Below are 23,996 nucleotides of genomic sequence, written 5' to 3'. Positions count from 1 at the left end.
TAACAGGATTACATGTTTTAAAATGTGTCTGGTTGTAACAAGTTATAGAACATTTTATACAGAACAAAGTAAGTTTAAAGGGTTAAAACAGAATGAATTCAATGAAATCATAGTAACCTCTATCAGTAATGCAGCTGCTGTGAACAATGACATCCTATAACAAACTTTGAGGGTGTTCAAAAAGTTCATTGATCACATAAACATGATGTATAAATGGTAGCTTTAGAAGTGTTTTCTATTACAAAACATAATGAATACTATGCATAGAAGTTCACACATCCACGTACTTATGCATATGCATTTATGTGCATCATATTTTTATATTCAGATTCCCCCTCTTGGTATTTCAGTGTTAAAGTTTTTTTTTTTTTTAAGTAATTGTATTTGTAGATTTATTCTAAACTCTCTGTTTGTGAACAATATGAAGAAAATAACAATACTTAGTGTAAATATAAATTTTCTATGCCGCTGTTTCTAAATCATATAGAGGCTGAAAACAAAAGCTGCTGACACAAAAGAGGACAGCAGAAAGTATGCATGACTCGTGTGTGGTAACACAAGTGTGAATAAACTGTCCACACTCATCCTCTCTCTGTCATAATTTCAACTGTGTGCAATAAAAGTTGTGTAAAAACTGCAAAATTTAATGGCAGTGCTTCTAGAAAACTAACTTTACAGATGATGCAGAATAAAACATACAGTATATGTATATGAAATATAATACATGTAGCTATACACTTGTACTGAATATCAATACACTACAGATAATTTCATTTTTGTTTATGGGTCAGCTTTTAACTTGTAACAATATATATTTATAGCATGAGCCAATGAATGGCGTATAGAGTAAATGGAATAGAAATATTCAGACGGTTATACAGATATTTTTCTATATATGTCATGAATCTGGGATAATGTACACGTCCTCTTCCTGAGAGATGGCAAGGTTACACTCTGGGTCATTGCTGTATATTGCATCATCCGGTGAATCACACGCCAAGTACAAATCCTCTTCAGGTTGAGCAGGCGGCCTGTGGAGGAACAATAAGTGTAGCAGAAAATGTTCCTATTAGAAAGCACTTTGCTGATGTAAAACCATTGTGACGCAAGACAAATATATGTAAACTGTGTGGATTTACTTTTCGCCAGTTTCTATTCTTGCTCAGAGAAAAACTCCAGCACTGAGTCATGAGCTGTCTCGTTTGATTAATAGGCTTTAAATTGCATAAAACAACAGATGAAATCACCTGCAGACGCCGGCCAAATTGTGTGTGTGCATATATTACAAAAGCATTGTGCAAAATGGGGAAACTCACACCATGCACAGTGTTTCTTCATCTGTTTCCGTTTGATCTTTTTGAACCGCTGTGGTTTCATAAGTGGCATTTCAGACTCCACATTACCTCCATATTGATCTTCAAACTTGCCCTGACTGTTACAAAAAAAAACGCAGGGTGTAAAGACACTTAAACTACAGCTTACCTGCTGTGGTTGTCAGCAGGCCTAGTTCGAGTTGTCAGGTTTTCATAGATAGGCCCCTGTCCTGCTGACGGTTCTCTGATCATACTGGTATAATGGTGAGAATCAGCTTCTGCCGTCTCCGAATAGTCCTCCTTCTTCGGGCTTCTTCTTTGTCCAGACTGCAATATATTCCTAATTTTATTCTGATATTTGTACATGATCACACCAGCTCCAGTCATAAGGAGCAGAAAGAAGAGTGTCAGCCCCACAGCCAACCCCACGGAGGAGCTGGAGGCGCTGACAAAAGGTGTCTCTGTGCCATTGACAGTCATGATCTGCAAATATGAAAATTCAAGAATTAAAGCTAATATGGAGTCATGTGTAACAATTTACATTACATGATAATTAACTGAAACAGTTTAAAGAAGTTTTAGTCATTTATGATTCTTATTCAAAAAGGTCTGTAAATAAACAAAGTACACCCCTCACTTCCAGGTAACAGTTAACCAATCCAGGTTCTATTACATCAAAATAGAAAAGATTCTTAAATGATTTGCATTTTAATAGTGATTAAAATACATACATTCCATGAAATGCTTTAAAATAAAGCACATAAGCCAAGTCAAATAAATTTCTGTCAAAGTGTGGCTAAAGAGAAAACAGCGATCTTACCAGACAATACTCCAATGCTGTGGGTCAAAGTCTAAGCCGAGTGTGAAGTCATGTAGTTTTTCTTCAGCACCTCACACTTGCAATGAAGAAGTTCCCTTTAGTGAAATAATGGAACTAGGAAACGAAAGAGCTGAAACCAGAAGATTTCCTGTAAAACCTCCTTCTGCAATTAGACAGCTGCTGACAGGAGCTGAATTTGAGTTATATTAAATTTAATATGACACAACAGACAAATTTCCAACCTGAGCACTGAAATACTTTTAACTTTAGCTTGACAGGATGTTGGTTGTGATAAAATAATTGATTCTGAACAGAAGAAAGTTTGCAATAAAATTGTGTTTCTATCTTCTTCTGATTGAAAAGTCTCAAATTTGCAAAAAAAAAAAAAAAAATTTTTTTTTCTAACTCTGGATGTATGCCGGAGTTTATGCAGAAAGGATAAATATGTGTGTCGCATAGATTGGAGATTTATAACACACACACACACAAACACGCGCAGAGAGAGAGAGAGAGAGAGAGAGAGAGAGATAAAAACAACAAACAACAAACATGCAATATTTAAGCAGTGTGAAGTAGTATCAAAATACATTATACTGTAAAAGTGAAACTAGTCTACAAACACTCTCTCACTAAACTTGCTGGTTATTTAGTTCAGCTGGACCTTTACCTCCCCCTGCCGTCAGTTTGATTCCCCATATACAGAATATATCAAGCCATCTTGTTACATTTGCACTATAAATGAATCAACCGCACATAATGAAACTAATAACTCTATATAAACTTCTGCTTAACAGGGCTCACACGTGTTAGGTTGTCAAGTGCTGTGAGATACAGTTTTTATTCTCACACCACATACTGCTATTGATAGGCTATGGGTTTATAGACATGCAGGCATCTGTTGGTGAGTCCTACTGTCACTGTACTTTTTGGAAAGCCCTCTTAGAGGAATTGAAGGTGATTACTTTGGACTACATGAATTAACTTGAATCATTTGGTATTCGAGAGCCTGTTGTGCCAAAAAAGAGAGAGGATGTTCTGTTTTGTTGTTCAATCAGAATCTAATTAATATATGTAAATATGTTAAATGGCTACTTCCATCTATGTGAACATACTGCTCCGAGAATCACGCACATGTCACAGGCCTCAAGAGTGAACTTCACATGCATTAACAACATACTACGTACGTCTGTTACTGTTCCAACATCCTTCTGTACACCATAAATAATATCATAGTAGGCTACAACAAAGTGGCTGAAAATTGTGGTTTAGTGGTGCAAAAAGAAAACAAAGGAGAGACTTTTAGGTTTAACTGATGTTGATGATGAAGTGAAGTGAAAGATGTTGCTTCTTGCTGTGTTTGGATAAGATACACATTAATAATATCTGGCAAAGCACAGCTGGATACAGAAATACACCGCAACATATGTTTTTTCTCATTATAACGGAATCAACTTCAACTCTTTTCCCCCCCTGGAGGCTTATTCAGCAATAACAGAATAAACCTTCCCTCCACCTGCCCTGGAGTCACCTCTTTTTCTACGTTACCATGGTTACTTTACAACCAAATTACACTTTCCTGAATGGCAGGTGAAACAGCTCCACTGTGCCTTCAGTGACTGTAACAACAAAAAAAAAAAAGAAGAAGAAGAAACAATTATTGTAGGTGTGGCGTCCGGCCTCTCAGAAAAACAAATACTTGAGATGTTTAATGTTTCGCATTAATTTGAATTTGCACATGAGCTGTTTTTACTTTGCTTGATATACAGTCATAAATAAAACTCACTGGTGATTTTGTTGAGTATTCAGCTGTTTATGTGGCTAAGAGTCTGCTGTTGCTGCTGCAGAAACTGTGAAAATGAAACTCCCACTGCAGTCAAGAAACAAGAATGGACATGCTGAGTTCTTTGTGTCTTGATCGTGAAGCATTTATTATCAATTCACTGGGGGAAAGGCTTAACAAATAAATGACAGAAATACTGCCCTTATCTCTCTCACATATCTCTCATTTTCTCCACATGAGTAATTCTCTAACAGGGGAGTGCAGTCCATTCACCTTGTGTATCTATTCAGCTGGAAAGCAGGGGGAGACAGTGTTGTGACAGTATTTATCCTCAGTCAGCAGGGGTTCACATACAGCCCCAGAGGAGGCAGACACTGCCACTTTCTGGCCCAAGAATTCATGTCATGAATATTTAGGCCAAGTCAGAACAGAAATGTTACTTCTCTTCTTTTCCACTGATAAAAAAAGGCAAGTAAACTGAATTTAGGCTTATTTTCCAACACATGTATGATTTCCTCATAACCCGTCATTTAGATCTAAAAAATGAATGGACATGACAGACATGTTCTACACTGCTAGTGCCAGTTATGCTCTAGCATGAACAACAACAACAATAATAATTATAATAATGCTAATATTAATAATATTAATAATAATAATTTACTGAATATTGAAGAGGTATGCACAAATTCGTCTTCTTAAAAAGTGCGATTTTGCGGCTGTTCTGCAGTCCAGATGTGCGGTGCGCCTCCGCTACACCCCCCGAGCAGCAACGTGAGCACGCAAAGCCCCAACGAGGGAGCTGCGTCAAGTCCACTAGAGTAAACCCAACATATACCGGAAATGAAACGAGTTTGGCTTCAAAATAAAAGCATACAGTTGCCCCAACAAATTGTTTAGTTAGACAAGGAGGGAATAAAAGCCACTGGCAACTAGTGAAGTTGGTTAATCAATTGACCAATCACCAGACAACTGATCAACTGCAGTGACTGTGCCCATCTATGCATTGCTTTGCAGATTTGAGTTCATAGAGTTTTCTCCACAGCAGATATTTTGATGTGGAAAAGCACAGGTGTAACTGATAATATTGATTAATGATATGGCTACAGTCCATGTTGATAGGACTTCTGCGGTGGTGCATACCTGCTCACTGAAGCGACTTGCTGGGATAAATAATGTAATGGAGCCCCCACTATATAGGCTATTGTAGCCTATGTCATTAGCTACACCTGTGCTTTTTTGTTTTGTTTGTTTTTGTTTTGGAAAAGACCTACACATTGGTTTGGTTGTCTCACCGCTCACACAAATCACCGATATAAAACTGTATTCATCTCCAGCAAATACACAACAGATACGAGCGAGCTAAATATACAGATAATGCTAATGGTTTGTCAAGAGTTGAAGAAGATCGAAATAGAGCTAAATGTCCACTCATCGGATGGTCAGACTCCACCAGCATATACAAATATTTGCTAACATGTTAGCAACAATTACTTGATTAGCTGCTGGTTATATCAGGGCAGGGATTCTGTGAGTCGTCCTTGTCCCCTGGTGGAGAGACCCCTCTTAATGCACCTTTAAATTGGAGTTACTCTTTGGTGTTTTCTTTTATGTCAACATCTCCAACCGGAAGTTCAGTGTCCGTAATTCGCTTAACTTGATGCTGACCATTGAAGGAAAACGGAGCAGAAGAGCGAAACATGGCGACTTCGAACAATCCGCGGAAATTCAGCGAGAAAATCGCTTTACATAACCAGAAGCAGGCAGAGGAGACGGCGGCGTTTGAAGAAGTAATGAAAGACCTCAGCATTACCAGGGCAGCGAGGGTAACGAAACCGGATCTTGTTTTTTCTCCCCCTCACCTCCTCTTCTCCGTTTGTTTTCAGCGAGCTGTCAAATATGCATTTGTAGCGCGGCGGCTGCACGCAGCCAGGGCAGAATAGGTAAACAATAACAAACGACGCTTCCTGCCAGCTGTAGCATTTTTCTCCCTCCAGTGACCAGGAACAGAGCTGGCAGGAGGTGACAGTCCTTTAATGTACAAATGGACGACGGGGACCTCCGTCCGAAAAAGTTATTACAATTTTTGTCCCACGCAAGTAGAAAGCAAAGGGGCGTGCATGCGTATTTGACAGCGCGCGGCCAACTGCAGCTATGATTTTCTCCTCCTCTCGTGCTCACAGAGGAGAGGCGAATAGACAAAACGGTTATCACCCATTAAAATAGATATATACATATGTGTTGTAATATTAAATAATCATTTTTGACCATTGTATGTATGGCAGTAATGTACGGTGAGGTGTTTGTGCACCGTGGCTCTGTAAACTTGTTTGACAGGTCCTCAGGCCTGTGTGCACTGCAACATGATTGACACTTACACCAAAGATAACGGCAACCAGATTATGTGGAATTTAAGCCACATACAGCACAGGCCTCCAGAATAAATCCTATGGAGGCAGGGCTTCAGTAGTGGCTGCTGCTGAGTGGAGACATGATGGGCAGAAAGACTTTGGCTATGGAGCTACTGTAATCCTTATTGTATACTCTTAACTGTCAGTATAGAGTGGAAGAGGACTGTGCATGTAGAAAAAAATGTCAGAATATAAAACTTCAAACTGCAAATTTAGTCTGACCAGCAGGACAAAAACTCTTCTCACATGCCTTTTTCACAGAAATTGTAATATGTATATATTTGAATATTTAATAGTTAACAATAGCTGAATTCCAGTTAGTTGCTTCAGTGTCAAGGTCCTGGTATTGTGCATGCTGTCTCACTGTCACACTTCCATGACTTAGTGGGACACTTGAACAGAATGGAGCCACTGCTAATGATATTAGTGACTTCTATGCTTTTCCTGCTGTGACGAGTCACAATGTTGCTGTGAAAATAGCCTGTTCATTAAGCTTCAGCAAATGTCGTTTTTTTTCCCCCGATAAACGACAACAGCAACGGATACAATTGAAAAATTGTAATTCATTTGTTTAATTTTCTGACATACAAATTGTGTCATGATTAATATGTTATTATAAATGTATATTTTAGGATATGTGTGTATTTGATTTGAGGCCTTTGGCTTCATTTTTGTAAATTTTATTTTCATTAATGAATGGAGAAATGATAGGAAGCTCTTGTCTGAGCCAAAGTTAGACTTGTTAGAAGTAGGCCTCAGGTTTAGAGTTTGACCCTCTTCGCCCTGTCCCCTCCCTCTCCCCTTCAGCCTTCCTCTCTCTTCTTTCTGTACCTGACTCGATGTGGTTAAAAAGATTAGGTCTGGCCTCTTCCTGATCCAGAGATGTTACAATATGTAATCCTTTGTCAACAGAGTAGGTTTGCATGTATTTAAACAAATAAAGTCAGAGGCTTATCAAAATACACCTGTGATGCAGGCTTAGTAATTGTTTTTATTAGATTTTCTGCCCTGCCAACAGTGAGCAGTGGGCCTGCATGAGAAAATTTAATTGACCGAGTATGGGTGCTGTAATGGGAAATGAAACTGGAGGTTGTTTTGAATTAAACTCTGTCATAAGGCTTTAGGGAGTTTACTTAGAAATTTACACATGTGCAACTTCAGTCAGTTGTGAATTCTCTGTGCAGTGCCTTGCTTCCACCTAAAGTTTCTTAATACCTCTTACCAAAGATATTAAGATCACAATATGCTGCTGCAGTGACAGCTTTAAATTTAGAGCAAACATCAGCAAATGTTTTTCTTTATTTTGGCTCCTCAAACAGGTCGTTAATGAAGACATCATTAATCAGTATGGTGTTTTCAATGTTGCCGTCTATAGAACATAATCACGCAGCTGTAAGAACTTAATGGGATTGGGGTTGGACTAGTGTAAGGATAAATAAATGTCCCCTTTACAGCATTTTGCTTAAAATTTTCCTGCAGGGAATCACATTGAGCTCATTATCAATAATATGATTGACTACATGTTGTTGTTGTAGGTCTGTTTCGGTGTTTATAGCCAATTTACTGGTTTTCTGTCGCTGGAGCATGAACCTGCCGTGACTGAGAAACAGTCATTTATTTCTTTTGTATAGTTTACATAATTTCACCTTGTCTTACCTGGTGTTGTTCTGTTTCCAGTTACAGTTGCAGAAGACTCAGTATTTGCAGCTGGGACAGAATCGTGGGCAGTACTACGGAGGATCTTTGCCAAATGTCAATCAGATTGGAAACAGCACTGTCGATGTGCCTTTTCAGGTGAGCGATTTATTGAGGTTTTCTTCAGAATTTAAAAATAATCTTTTTGGTAACAGCTGCTGTATCAATGAAATTTGTCTTGAATGCTGGAAAGTGAACATGTAATTTGTACCAGGTTTAGTTTTACAGTAATCATGCGCCGCTATTTCAAATAAGTAAATATCATCTCTGCCGGTGTCTACGTCCAAATAATATCCCACAGTTTTGACTCAGCCTGTGGCCGCTCTATAAAAATGTTTACATTTGCTTTTTTAAACACTATCATGTTTCCTGGGCTAAATTATGTGCTACAGGAAGTTAACACACTTTGTATGTGCAAGCAACAACAGTGCTATGTTTAGAATAAATAGACAGCAGGAGAGTAAATATACCATTCCACAACCTACATTAAGTGTCTGTTTCACTACAGTACGTTGAACCATGTTTTCCTCTGTGTCAGCATCAGAGCTCTGTCCCAGAATAACAGTAAATATTTACTTACAGCATCTACAGAGAGAATTCAACAGTAACTTTTAACGTCATATGTTGCTGACACAACACATTAACCATATATTATACTTGGATTCAAATTTATGAGATTAAGCAGGGACATACATTGCTCCATCACAAATGAACATTTGTCTACTTGACATATTTTGGCAGTTTATTTTGTAAATGTTATGGAGCTGTGTGATGGCAGTATTGTCCACTGTGACAGGCTATGTATATGAAAGAGAGAAGACGCTCCATTTTTCCCTTTTTTTTTAAACTCAGAATAGCATCAGAAACAATGCCTTGCTCAAGGCAAACAAAGGTATTGAATTTCTTCACCAAGATAGGGAATTTTTGAAATATTAGCTCCTCGCAGAAATGGTCATCTAACACTGCGGTGCTCTTGGGGGTGAAAACCTTTTTCCCTTATATCTCTATGGATATCTATATCTCTATACAGACGAATGTATACAGTTTATTGCCATGATATGCCCATGTGAAAAGAAATAAATTAAATTTGATAGGTGTTAATGGATTGTAGTGGCATTAGTAGCTTGATAACACTTTGGCTTTATTTATTTATGTGTAAAAGAAATTGATTCTTTGGGAACAGAGATACAAAGTTGAATATGACTGAGACCCTCCCGTTAACAACCCAGCAAAACCCACGTAGGTGAAGTGTTATTATTTAGACTGAAGATGGTGGGAGTTAGTGCTATTGTTTCCCCGTCAACACTCAGTTCCCCCACGAATCAGCTACAGTATGACGGCCCTCATAAATATTAAGAAAATACTTTAAGAAATGTGTGAACAGAACAAAATGGGCACTTTTCCAGATCCTTTTAATTTTAATTTTTAATTTCACAGGCATTTCCCAATTTTCTGTCGTCATTTTTGCCTCAAGCCGCATTAACGTTCATCCCATTTGATGAGAGAGCTCAGAACACAGGTTTATTCTCTGCGAGCCAAGGACAGTGTAACTGGGGCCAAGACAAACCTCTAAAGCGCAAGCTACATGAGCCTCTGCGATAGAGTTTAACGTTCTGTTTGCATTTCATATTGAACACCCATTACTTTGGAAAAAAAAAAAAAAAAGGTGACTTGAACTGGAAAGTAATGTTCCCAATTTGATCAGTTAATAAAAAAATTTTCTGTCTTCGTTTGTCAGAATTCAGGGCTTGACACAAACCGATCGACGCGACACCACGGGTTGGTGGACAGAGTCTACCGGGACCGGAACCGCATCACATCCCCCCACCGAAAACCCCTGTCTATTGACAAACACGGACGCCAGATATCCTTTCATGCTGTCAGACTCGAGCTACTAACAAGAATGATGAAGTTATAATTTCCACTAATGGCTGCAACGAAATGAAACTGTGAATCACCTGTGGAGATGTGTAGCGGCTCAAATCTAATCACTGCAGTAGAACTAGGTGATCAATCAGTACAACTATCCACACTGGTAAATATGTGTAATACCACATATTTCCTCAGATTTTGGTTTGTCTTAATATTGTGGTAGAAAGTAAATTTGAGTTTCCTGGCCTTAAAGGCTGCTTTATTATGAAGTGTACAAGTACATATAGCATTAAGTGTATAGCATTATAGTAAAGTATATTGTAAAGTAAAAGTATATAATAATATATTATGAAATTCAGTTCAACAAAAATATGAAATACACCTTCCAGAAAAAGCTGTTTGATACAGTCTCAACAAAGACTACAACTCTTAAGTCTTAAAAAAGTCAGATGTATAGTATTGAATTAGATTTAGTGAGGTGTACTCCGTTAAGTGACCAGTGTAGTCACATTACATTGGCAAACATATGATATAGAGGTAATATTTTTAATTTGTCCATAAGGCCTAAATCTTCATTCAAGTCTGCTGATAATTACCAGCCGTGACGGCGTGTGGCTGCCATCGTTTGCACCTTGTGAGTCTACTTTTGGCGGGTGTTTATATGTCCGTCTGTGCACAGGTTTTGTCATTGCCACAGCGTCACAATCGTGTAAGATAGAGTCACAAAACTTTACAGGTGTGTGTAGCTCACATCAAAATGAGGGCTGTGTTTGAAGATGGGCGTTTTTTCCGACCCGTGAGTACTCCATACTCAGCATGTTGACATGTGTCGTGGCTGGAGCGATCCGATCGCAAGATGGTCTCTTGTTAAATTTTACAGATGTTTCTATGGCTCCAGAAACACTGAACTAGTTTTGTAAATGACTTCAGTGTGTAATTAATTAAAGATGTTAAAGACACATTTTGGAAGTGTTTGGTTGAAGGTAAAAAGGCAGATGGACAATGAGCCAATCAGTATCGCAAATGAAGCCCTGACAAATATCAGACCCTGATGTGAAGCTCACTGTTCCTCTCTTAAATCACATGCTGGTTTGGCTGACATACCATCAGCACTGTGCTTTTAATTATATCTTCTTGTGTTTAAAGAATTCACGGGGATGAACGCATTGACTCTGCCAAGACTTTCAGTCTCCAGCTGTATTTGCTTAACCTGAGATCTCACATTGACAGCTGTCCATATGGCTCAGTATATCTGTCACCGCCACCTGATACCAGCTGGAGGAGGTAAGACAGCCTCTAAGCATGAAACATTGTCTCTGTGTGACTAGTGTTTACTCTTTTTTATCATCATCAATCATTTAGACGCAGTGTCAGATCAACAACGCAAGACAGGTTCAGAGTGAAGTCTCTGAACACACTGCAGCACTTTTAAAATCCTAACTGAGTTTTAAAACACATTATATTATCACATGTTTACTTTCACATATTACAGTCATATACTCAAATCCTCTATTTACTCTAGATTTTCATCACAAAATACAGGATCACATTCAGATTGTTATAGATTCTGGTGATAAAAGTCATTACTTGATATAGTTGTGACTGCTATACTTAGTCTCAGGCTTAGTTTGGTCACCAAGAGATTTAAAACATAAACCCCTTACAAAGAACATGTTATTTTTGAAACGTGTGAACGTGTTTCCCTATTTTTCACGGATTAGCGGAGACTTAAAGATTTGTCATCATGGCTAAATTGTGGTGATAATTGAGATTTATTCCTTCTATTGTTTCTATCTGCTGCAGAGCTCTGTTGTTCACTGATATGTATTTTGTATTTTTACACATATGCACATTATTCAGAAGTTTCTTTGATTTCACTTTACATCGCTCTGTGTGACTTCTAAATTCTTGCGCTGCAGGACAAACTCTGACTCAGCACTGCACCAGAGCACAATCACCCCAGCCCAGCAGGCCTCTTTCACCGGAGGATCACAGGAGCTCCAGCCAAAACGAGGTACGCATTTTCTGAAAGAGTCGACATTTTAAAAGTTGTTAGCACACACAAGGACGTGGTCGTTGACATTGTGTACTTTAAGTATTGAGGAAAATGATTATATAAATGTGTGGGTTAAGTGAAAAACTGTAACGCAAGAGGCTGTTACAACACATAAAGTTAACACATTTTGTATAAACTGAGCCGATAAACAATGTCTACCTCTAATGTCACAATCCCTAACCAGACTGTTCAGGTGTTTTTTTTTCTCTTATTATCTGCAGTAGGGGATGGTGATGTCTTTTTTTTTTTTTTTGTCGTTTTTTTTTGTGGTATTTTGCTGCTTTCTCTTGATGGTTCAGCCGAGTGCCCTCCAGTGTATGATGAAAGGGTTTGAATGTGGCTTTGAAGGCAGAGGAGGAAAATGACTGATGAGCAGACGGGCTGCATCTAAGTGTTCGATGAATTTTACTGCTAATGGCCGTGTGAGGCGGATTCTTTTAATTTGATGCACTTTGGTTGAATTTGTGTAAATCTCCTCGGAGACATTTTGGGTGTTACCCGTTACTGCCATTCAGTAGTTACGATTTTTGCTTCCTAATGTCACACTTCTTGTCCCTTCTTCTTTCCCCCGTGATTTTCTATCGTCTTCTTGAAATATCATTTGATCATGTGAAACGAGGACATGTGGGCTGTGATTATTACAAGCTCAAACGGGCTGGACGTCTGTGGACCCAAGAGACTGAGGGGATTCGTTTTTCTCTGTCTCTCCAGTTCTCCTGCTCACTGTACCGGGGTCTGAAGCAATTAAACAAGAGGTTGATGAAGATGCACAAAACCAGAACTGGGACTGTAAAAAGGTGAAAAACGATCTACACACAAGTAAATGTTTTTCTTTCAGCTTTCACTGTCTTCACAATACTCCAGCTGTAAATTTTCTCCACCTTTAGAACATTTCAAGGTCCAAGCCCTGCAAAGTTCCCGGGATCCAGTGAGTATTTGATTGTTTTCCTCATGTGAGCCATTCTGAGGATGCTTAACGATTACCATAATGAATTGATGTTTTAGCTCTGGCTGCTGTCTGCTCTGTTATAAAGAGCTGACAGGCAGCTTCACATTTCGTGCATATTAACATACACCAATAGAACAAGTATGAATAAAACATACCTCTAAATTGAAGTCATCTGACTTTAATTAAACATCATCTTCATTTACATTGTGGGTCTAAAGGTTTAAAACACCAAAGTTTTTCAGTTTTTATTGAAATTTCAGCCATTTAAGGTTTAAAAAAAAAAAAAAGTTCATGTCAGGGATTGTCCAGGGATTCAAATTTTTTTAACTAAATAACACCTAGAAAGTTGATGCAAACAATTCCTAGAGGTGATGACTTACAAACCCTGTAATGCAGGAAGCAGTGCTGTATATTTCTCTCAGAGAAAAAGCCAGGTAACAGAGAAATACAGACCGGTCGGTCAGGGGATTCATCCCACAACAAGATAATGACCCAAAACATGATGGAAGACCAGCACACAACACATTTGTGGGAACTTCTGAAACAGTGTTGGAACTTTCTGAACAATGTTTATTTTCCATTGTAGAAAGAACACCACGAGTGTGTTCAGCTGCCGGATGAGTCAAAAATAGAAATTAAATTTAGTTCAACAATAAGACTTCATGATTTCTCCAAATGTTTATTTGTTTTATGCTTTAATTTCAGAAACACTGAGACATTGAATGATGTCAATTTAAATAACAGCTGGAAAAACTGATGTGTAGTAAAACATCTGACCGGTAGTGTACTCATCCGACTGCCAAAGTAATGATATAATGGAGCCAAAGCATTAGCAAAAGTACCACTGGCCAAATGCATGAAGTCCAAATATCTCTGGAGTTGTTTGTCTTTGAAAGCGTTTTCAAGTGTTTCTCAGTAATCTGCATAAGTGTTTATGTTTCTGATTACATTTTTCAGAGGGTATTGAGCTTGTCGTCACTGTTGAGTTCACTGCATCTTTCTGTTTTCTGCAGCATATTCCCGTCTCCGGACCAGCAGCTGACCACTTCACTAAAACCAGCAGCCCACAACACTGGTGGTTCTCTGCCTGACCTGACCAATATCCAGTTCCCTCCTCCGCTGCCCACACCGCTCGACTCGGACGAGGCAGCAGCCGCCTCCTTCAGCTCCTCCAACAGCACGCAGAGCCTGGCTAACACGCAAGGTAGCACTATGGAAAATTTCAGACTCTCCTGTAATTAAATGCAGTATCTCAGAATTTGGCACTTGTTGGGTGCCAATTTCAGACTCTGTGTGTGTGCTGTTAAGAAAACTCTTTCCATGTGCCTTGTTTGTGTGCTGGGTAGGAGTGAACACCTCTCAGCCCACAGTAACCATGGAAATGCAGCCTGGGCAGGACAACATGGTTCCTCTTATCCTGAATGCAGGAGACTCCCACCAGCACCAGAACCTCCAGCTCTCCTCGACATCTCCACCTCTCACTCTCTCTCAGGTACAGACCTGCTCTCTGACCTGAATAAAAATAATCATGCAAGCTTAGTTAATTATTGTGTATTTGATTTCATTTTTGATTACATTTACTAGTCATATACAATTACTATTCCCATCGGTTCAGACTGACATTTTGTTATGAGGTTATATTCGTGGTGTATAAATACCTAGGTGGTACATACATTTTAACTGGGTAGGTGTAAAATCCGGCAGCTGAGCAGCCTGCTAATTCGGAAATCAGTGCATTTTCCATAAAATATTTGAACCTCATCCGTTATCTGCCGCTGTTCTCCCCCAGGCGGCCATCAACGCTATGAACCTTGAGCAGCAGCTGTCCCAGTACGCCTTCTTCAACCAGCAGCCGTCATCCCAGACTCACCAGAGCCAGCAAGTGAGTTTCAACCCCCTCCCCCTCCACACACACACACACACACACACACACACACACACACACACACACACACAAAAACTAACTGTTATTCAGATCGCATGCATTTCTAGACTAATTTTAGTTTGAGAGAAAGCAAAATTAAATGATTTACAATATGCATTTAGGGTTCCATCATTGCATTAAAACACATTGAACTACACTGAAATTATTGACAAATTTGATTGGTGCTGTAAATGAGGCTAGCCGTCTTTTCTTTTACAGAGTTGTGGCTTTGTTTAGTTTTTCAGTTTTTGCAAACTGCTATTCTACATATGACTCCATCATTTCCTTATTTCCTGCAATCTTGTGATCACATCTCTGAATAACGTTCAACCAGAGCGAGCGGTTTTGTCCAATTCTTGAAATATTTATGCATTTATGCATAAATATTTATGCATATTTCTTTTATGCATATTTATGAATTTGCTCTTAAATACAGAAAATAATTCAATTTGAAGTCAGTGTCAAATAAAATCAATCCTGACTCTCAGCCAATCATTTTCTTTGCGGATTGGTTGATGATGGGGATTTTATTAACCCCAATGTTGTCTCTGTAAACGGGTTATAGTCATACTTGAACGACTTTCTAGAGCCGTTAAATTGTGGTTAAATGAGATAAATTAACACATCTGGGATAATCATCTGAGATAAAAGCTAGACTCACTGAAGATGATTTGTCCTGACCTTCAACTACTTTTTCTGGTGGTATAATCTTCTTAATCTCAAATACAAATAAATAATAGCAAAATGGGACATATTCTGCTGCAGAAAATCTTGATAGTCATCTATAAATTGAAGCGTATTTCTATAAATAAATAAATCTCTTATTTACCAGCAAGGCACAGACCTCTGTTATGTTGTGTGTCACCTCAGTTTCTTCTGAGCTGTGCTTGATAATCCCTGAGACACACTCTGCGATTCAGTCTCTCCCACATAAATTGTATTATCCGAAGGGTTCCCACCAGAAAATAGAAAAATACTAAAACATTTTTGAAACTAGGAAAGAGGAAATATGTTCATTAAAATCCAGAACCCAAATCTAAATCCACTGATATTCCTTGGCTTTCTGGAAACTCTCCTCTGTCCTTTGATCAACACTTCACTTCAACACTTCTGAGGAAATCCCTTTGATGTAGAGTTGCTCTGATGCAGCAGTTCATTAATGAATGATTTGACTATGATTTGTTGACGGGGTCATGATTAAAAAATTAGACCTCCTTAATGTCTTATTCTTACTAATGTTATGTTCTCTTGATATAGTTATTAACATTTAACCATTATTATCACAGCTAGTAATGATGTTTGATATTTATTATGACATAAACACATAATGAAGAGTTGTACAAAACATATGTACAAGATATGTGGGATATTACATTATACAACTGTAAGAATAAATATAAGATAATGGTAAAGTTTGAACAGTAAACCACTGGAAATTAAATGACTATAAATAATATATACTGTATGTATATATAAAACTAGAACTAAAATGTCCTAATATACATAATAATTCAGCCTGTAGCCATTTGGCTCTGCTAATTCTTTTGACACATCTGCCAGCACACTATAAATCAGATACTGATGTACTATTTGTGATAAGCCAGTATTAAAGCTATAAAGTGGTACTTGATGACTTGCATATCATCTGTATCTATTTATGACTCTACTCTTTATTTTCCAGCAGACAGGTCTGATCCAGCTGCCGTCCTCCGTGAACTCCTGCTCCACATCAGACAACCACACGTCCTCACAAACCAACATGACCATGGACATGAACACGGTGAGCAGCGCACACATCTGTCTGCATCAGGTGTGGTTTTAATGACAGAAGCTGCCGGTGGTGACTGGTTCTCCCTGGCTTATTCTTGTGTCTCCCTGGAAGTGTGTTTTCAGGCGACATCAGTGTGTCGGTCTCCGTGAATACACGCCGCCTTGTCAAAGTATTCAGACTTGTTGGCGCTGTGCACATTTTGTTGAGATATGAAGTTGTTCCAGGATGCATTTATCGTGGAAAGACCGAGTTGTGCGACGATCGCTTAGATCGAAAACGTCTTCTGTATAAAAGTGTGCGTGACGGCACAATTCTGCTTTTTCTCTTATCTAAAATTTCAGAATTTCGTTTTTTTACCTTTACAAGCTTTGCACAGAACTAAGACAATAAAACTGAATTAATGCACGGAATTAATGCAAAAAAATAAAAGCACAACAACATGTGTAAAACATCAAGGAATCTAAATGCTTTTGCAAGGCACTCTGCATCCTCCAGATCTTGGCTCTCGCTGCTCTACTTCTGTTGCAGTGGGAATGTGTTTGGATTACTGCAGAAATGAAGTGGCCTACATTCTCTTCATCTCAGTTATAGACTTTGCTGTGTGGGGTCAAGTGAAACATTGTGAGGAGACACAGTAGGACTGCAGCTTAGACTTAACATTGTGTTTATAAACCCCCCGATTAAGAATCTCATCTGTAGCTGTCTAGGAGTTATGCACTGCTTTGTTTTCAGAGGTGGTTTCACATGTCTCTTCCTCCACTTCTAACCTGTACATTTTAGTTTTGGAGCAAATACAGTTTCGGTTTCTTGAGAGTTCAAACAGGTCTACTGTAGTAATTGTCGTTGCTCTAGTTTATATCTGTATCCAGAGACCTTGAACTGCTTTATCACCTCTATATCTCATGCTACCGATGTTTTGATAGCTTATCTATGTATAGATTAGGAATGCTGTGATTTGAACCCCTGTTGGCTTTTGAGTGATAAGAGTTTATCACTCTGATTTGATACACCTCTACATCTGAATTACTCGATAGTTTATCTGTTATTTACTGTGATAGTAACTTTGATATTTTCCCTCCACAGTTACGGTCGTGTATTGCCTAAGTCAAGTTGATTTTGTTATCTGAATAGAATTTCACTGTGATTTTATCTTCGTTTTTTTTTTTTTTTGGTTTGTGCAAATATCCTTTTTTTGATTTTGTTGGATGAGTACACAGAAAAGAGCAGATATGGCAGAACAGAACAAAAGAACGCAGTCGGTTCTCTCTGATCCTCCAGTTTTACAGTGTTCAGCTGCTCTGCTTGGATTGTTGGCAATATTTTTCCTCTCCTAATTAATCCCCTGTAGTTTTCACTGTTTCTCCTAGATCTTTTTTCCAGTATTGATGTGACATGAAGTGCATGGTGTTCACATTGTTTTTCTCACTCACATTCTCCAATCTTTTTAATTTAATTTTGGTACAAGATACAAATATTCTGCGTTGCAGCCATTAAAGACAGTATTTCAGTGATTTCCTCAGTCAGGGTTCCTGCTGTTTATGATTTCCAGCTGAGCTGATGCTGGGAAAAGTATTACCCATTGTAAGACTGTAAGACAAACAGCACAGATATATTTAACAAAACTACATATCCAGCATGAGCACATTAACATTCATAGACGCCAACAAAGATAATCCTCCACTGTGAATAACTCAAACATATCCTCTTGTATCAGGCGTCCTCCCTCCAACAGTACCGCAGTAGGGTCGGATCCTCTGCCAATCAGTCTCCAACCTCCCCTGTCTCCAATCAAGGCTTCTCACCTGGAGGCTCGCCTCAAGTAAGGGCGTGTGAACCAACGAGCTGCTGGCTCGCTCTGTATAAACTTCACCGTCCCCTGCATCGTAGTTCTGTGGTTGCCGAGTAGGACTCTGTTGACCCCCTACAGCTGCTTTTATTGTGTCGACATGAGTAGATCTGGGCAAAAATAAAATAAAATAAAATAGAGATGAATCAAATCAAACCAGGCTATTTTTCTCCATAAAGTTAGTTTGGTAGTCACTTTTTTTTTTAGCTCAAAAATCATAGTAGTAAGATCTTCTGATATCAATATGCAACACAATGCACTTCTTCCTCAACTGACATTTTAACATGTCATAGCAGGAAATTGCAGGAAATGTCTGTCAATGGAAGTTTCCCAGCAACCACAACACCATAATTGACGTTAATAATTACAGCGGTGCTTTTCATGCTGTGACATGATAAAAGGTCAAGCAAAACATTCTCTAGTCAAAGAAACATTCTGGGAGAAAACTGACTGAACATGCGAATTCACACGAGAAGATTGTATCTCACACTTTACAGTGTTATGTGATTACAGTGATAGATGATTAGATTAAATACTGATAGACTGTGAGGTCTAAAGCAGCTCCTCTTTTGCCCAGATCTGACCACCAGTCTCTCTAAACACTCCGTGTCGTTGGTGTGTTGTGATGTAGCTGTGTCCCCTGACCTTCCTTCTCTGCTGCTTCTGTGGTATCTGCGTTGCATCTCCACTGTTTCCTCCCCAGTCCCGCTATATGAGACTCTGTGCTGGAGTTTTTATGTTAATCAGATCTCTGTGTTTATTGTTGGCATGGGGATTTGAGCTGGCAAATGGAGGGGAGGGGGGTGGGGGGGGTTGGGGGGGGGCGTATGGTGCAAGTCCCCCTCAAAGCATTTTTGAGGAGAAGCTGCTGATCATTCCCATGGTTGAATCTCAACAAACTTTGAGGGTGGTGTTGTAAGATAAGGTAAACATGGATCAGGGTTGTTAATCTGAGTCAGTCGGTAAAGAGGTAGTAGTGCAAATTGTTCACTGCTTGTAGAAAATTTGCCTGAATAAATCCTTTAATTACATGTTAAACTGTACAGTATGTACAGTATTAAATTCAGTATTGAAAACATATAAAGCCTTTAAACAATCAGGTAGCATTTTAACTAAGCACTTGCTTCTACTGAATTGTAAGTGTGACTTTGTATCCTTGAAACGCTGAGGAAGAGAAACGTTGCAAGTGACAGTGCTGATATACGCTGTGTGTGTGTGTGTGTGTGTGTGTGTGTGTGTGTGTGTGTATGTATGTTTGTGTGTGTGTGTGTGTGTGTGTGTGTTTGCACATTTGTACATGTTCGTCCTGCTGTTTGCTTACCCAACTCACTTCTTTCCTGAGCTGAAGTGGCTCACTTGTAGTCCTGAGGTTATCCACGGGCTAAACCACAACTGACAGGCTGTGTGCTCTATTATCCTGCTCTGCCCTGTGGGGACATCTGCAGCACACACAGATAATTTGGTTTTGAACTAGGAGGAGCACGGGCTGAGAATATGATCCAATTACTTATACATTAAGAGGCCACGATGAAATAGGAGGATTTCTGCTGCTGGTTGAATGAGGACAGTCAAATGAGGGACTTCAAGAGAATCATCTTTCATTGGATGAGTCAGTGGAGGGAGAATAAAGTCACAAATGGATTATTTTTTCAATAATTCACTTTATTTCATGTGAATTTCATTCCATTTGGTTCATGTTAATTAAAACACAGAGGCCAGAAGGCGGCAGAAGAGGCTCATGTGGAAGGCGGTGACTCCGTCCGTATCTCTAGCTAACTGATTTTTGATATTTCATGGGTTTCCATTTGTCAGTGTTATGTGTATATTGACCTTTGGGATAATGGTAAAGGGCATGGAATGGAGGTATTAATCTCTTAGTTATTTATTTGCTTGCTTATTAACTAATTTAGTCATCTATTTATTTAGTTATTTATTTCACACCAAATAAAAAATATTTTTTTGGGTTTCAATAATATCCATGCAATTTTTAAGTATTCTGGAGATGGAAAAAAGCTGCCAAGTGGCCCTTAGGTTCCTTGTAAGTAGCTCATTCAGTGAAATATTTATGTTTTCTTGTGGTAGCGAGTTTGTGCCTGCTACACGTGTAAATATCACAGAAAACACTGCAAATAATGCAAGATGTTGAAAGTCTTGCAGGGACCCGCTTAGCTTGCATTTATTATTGAAACAGTAGGCTACACATTTCTTGGTGGACTGTCAGATGGTTGGTGTCTGTGTCTTAAACATCCTTTCAGAATGAAAATGCTTCCTCTGAATTATACGTTTCTTTGGCACCGTCCCCTTTTTCTGTGAGCACACATTTAAGCTGTGTTAATGCGTGAACACACTGCAACGTGTACACACATATTGTATGACGCACATACAGAACAGTGGACGCATTAGCATACATAAACTGGCTGCGTATCAGCAAAGCCAACTCTAAAGAGGAAAGACATTTCTTTGTTCTTTGTCACATTGTTTTGAGGTGATTTTAAGCAGTTTGTTGTTTCAGTGTTGTGACTGCTTTGACTGTGTCCTTTTCATATTCCACGTTTTATGTTAAATGTAAACAGTTGTATATAAAAGTTTGGGCATCCCCTGAAGTGAAAAGAAGTCAGTAGAAACTTTTGCATACAACTGTAACTTCTGCAGCTTGGCTCAAGGATATTCATACTGGTCGTCCGCACAAGGAGTTTTTACCTGCTTCTAAATAAACAGATTTGCTTGTTTCTTCCCGCAGCATAACTCCATACTGGGCAGCGTGTTCGCAGACTTCTACGACCAGCAGCTCCCATCCATCCAGGCCAGTGCCCTCTCTCAACAGGTACGGGCACTGTCTGTGTCGTCCATGTTTAGCTCTGCTTTCTACCTGCTCTCGCTTCAGAGCGAGCACATGTTAGATACAGTTGCATTCGAAAAAATGTTGAGCAGTTTTCTCATTTCTTTCTGTTGTGATGGCCAGTTGGAGCAGTTCAACATGATTGAAACCCCCATCAGCTCTGACAGCTTGTACACCCAGTCCTCCACCCTCAACTACTCCCAGGCGCTTATGATGGGTTTGACTGGTGGCCATTGCAACCTTCAAGACTCACAGCAGCTGGGCTACAGTAACCATGGCAACATCCCCAACATCATTCTCACAGGTGCTGCTTCGACATCGCGTGGCCTCTTGAATCTTACTGCAGACTTCTTGTTAAAGCACCAAACTTTAGACTCTCAGCGGTAGACGTGTAAAACCCCTAAAGCTTGTGCTTCATATGTGCTTACATGTCTGTTTATTGTAACACTTTCTCTGAGACTGTGTCAACCAAAACCAAACATTATGAGCTTCACAAAGATTGATTGTTGTAGGTCTGCTTTAATAGATTAGATTGTACCGGTGCACCCAATAAACTGTTGTTAATCTGCCGCTCATGCAATAAGCAAATCTCGAAATGTAACAGGGACGTGTTGAGTTCTGCATTACTAGAAAGTGACATGTCCCACCAAATCTATAGGACATGAACCAGCCTGACACAGGTAAGCAGATTTTGAAATGAAGGAATACAGTATAAAAACACAAGGGAGTGGGGAATCTATATAAATGAGACTGTCAAATTTTGCCATGAATGACAGTTACAACAACAAAAAATTTAACTCAGATTCATAACTCAAACCCTTGTTAATCTAGGAATAAATGAATTGGCCAATTGCGTTTAACAGAAATTTAAAGTCCCGCTGAGTTTTCCCTTCAGCTGTTTCTGAACTGAGTCTGTTGTGAACTGCCTCTTTACTGAAATGCATAATTAAGATGTCAAGATGTCAGACCTCCTAAGTCATTATCAAATCATAACCCAGACTCCTCAACTTCTTTTCTTGCTGCCATTGATTTCTTTTTTCTTTTTTCTTTTAAATCAGGGATTCTGCCAACTAATGTCTTGAACTAGTACATCTGTTGTTTTAATTGGCTGTCTTGTTTCTCTGCAGTGAGTGGAGAGTCTCCCCCCTGCCTGCCCAAGGACCTGACAGGCCCACTGTCTACCGATGTCAGCTTCGATGTCGACTCCCAGTTCCCGCTGGACGATCTCAAAATCGACCCACTGACGCTGGACGGCCTGCACATGCTGAACGACCCAGACATGGTCCTCGCCGACCCCGCCACGGAGGACGCGTTTCGCCTCGACCGGCTCTAACCACCGCACAGCATGCTCATGCGCAGGTGTGTGAACGCTGTAGCCCCAGGCGGGGGGGTGGTGGTGGGGGGGTAGGGGAAGGAGGCGAGAGTTTCTCGTCTGAGAGGATAAAACTAGGAGGAGCAGATTTCTGAAGTATGTTGGTATAGACCTCGTCTGGGTTTAGCATCAATTCCACACCAAGCGACCCAATCAAACCCCACAAGAGAGCTTTTAAAAGAAACTGTATTGTAAGAAAACGCATCGAAAATGTTTTTGAAGACTGCTGCCAGCCTCCCGTCTCTTTAGAACCGGAGAGATGATTTACGACTGATGACATACGAGTTATGGTATGAATCATGTTCGTGGTTCTTCTGTCATCCAGTTTTGATTTATTTCAGATACCTAGTTTTCATTTTAGGGAGCTTGATGAGAACATCATGAGGGCGGAAGTCTCGTATCTCTATCAATGACTGACTAAGCTATAAGCTGCAGAGCAAACCCTTCACAAACTACAGTGCACAGCTCGTCTGTTAACATAGAGTAGCTTGATAACTCAGAGGAAGCACATGTCAAGTTTAACCTCCCTCTGTGCTAGTACAGATATTAATTTTGCGCTGATCCCTGTGTGGTTTGTTAGAGGAGCCAAAGTCAGGTCCAGTTTGATTTGAGTGAAGATGTAAAGCGGAATGAGTCATTATTTTGCCACCTAAGTTATTTTTTAGGAAATGCTGAATTTTGATTTTTACCATAGTAAATAGCAGTCATCAGTTATGCATGAAATCACAAATCACTGTGCATACTTGTTTTGCCTTAATAGCTTTACATTTTGTTTTTCTATTCTGTAAATGAGAAAAATAGTCATTTTTACTGTTTTACAGGTGGTTTGGCCTACAGTGTTCACAGTTGCATTATTGTAGTTGTACTTTTGAGGTGTGCTGATCTTTATCCATTACTTCATCCACTGTCACTACCATATCATTTATCACATTCATTTATCAGTCTAATATAAATGGATAAATGAATCCTTTGTTATGAAATAGATGTTTACAGGCGTGTTTTATTTTGCATTTTACATGTACAGAATGTGATTAGATTTTGCGTAATAGTATCTATGCAAAACTACAGTGATTGATTTAGGACTGTAAAATGAGACAGATAAAATGAACCCTTATATAGAGGAAGCCAATGTGCAGGATTCTTACAGAATGCACAGTGATGGTGCCATGTTATATTTCTTTTGAAACGCTTTACATTTTGCTTTCAGACTAGTGATGTGTAGAGAAAAAAAAAAAGGCTCGGTGAGTGTGACATACAGTAGAAACTCTCCTGGATTACTCCCAAAGATGTGACCTCAGTGTAGTTGAGATATATATATTTTTCCAGACAATTGAACTGCCTCTATCCT

The 23,996-nt window shown here is 39.2% G+C and overlaps 1 protein-coding gene across 2 annotated transcripts; it reads left to right on the top strand.

Annotated features, from left to right (window-relative positions):
- The first annotated feature begins 5,612 nt into the window (after nt 1–5,612).
- Nucleotides 5,613–22,654, top strand: LOC111229073 (CREB-regulated transcription coactivator 1-like). Of its 2 annotated transcripts, XM_022755237.1 has the most exons (15): nt 5,613–5,739; nt 8,002–8,118; nt 9,758–9,883; nt 11,114–11,175; nt 11,811–11,905; nt 12,659–12,744; nt 12,835–12,875; nt 13,910–14,100; nt 14,243–14,388; nt 14,686–14,778; nt 16,502–16,600; nt 18,306–18,410; nt 21,178–21,261; nt 21,400–21,580; nt 22,404–22,654. In XM_022755237.1, the coding sequence occupies exons 1-15, from the start codon at nt 5,614–5,616 to the stop codon at nt 22,607–22,609; spliced, it is 1,758 nt and encodes a 585-aa protein (XP_022610958.1). In that variant the 5' UTR covers nt 5,613; the 3' UTR covers nt 22,610–22,654. The 2 variants fall into 2 exon arrangements, with proteins under 2 accessions (XP_022610958.1, XP_022610959.1); XM_022755238.1 differs by lacking the exon at nt 18,306–18,410.
- Nucleotides 22,655–23,996: the final 1,342 nt, after the last annotated feature.

Source organism: Seriola dumerili, unplaced genomic scaffold (assembly GCF_002260705.1).
Source record: "Seriola dumerili isolate Sdu_G_001 unplaced genomic scaffold, Sdu_1.0 BDQW01000226.1, whole genome shotgun sequence".
Lineage (NCBI taxonomy): Eukaryota > Metazoa > Chordata > Actinopteri > Carangiformes > Carangidae > Seriola > Seriola dumerili.
This window is presented reverse-complemented; position numbering and strand designations above follow the sequence as displayed.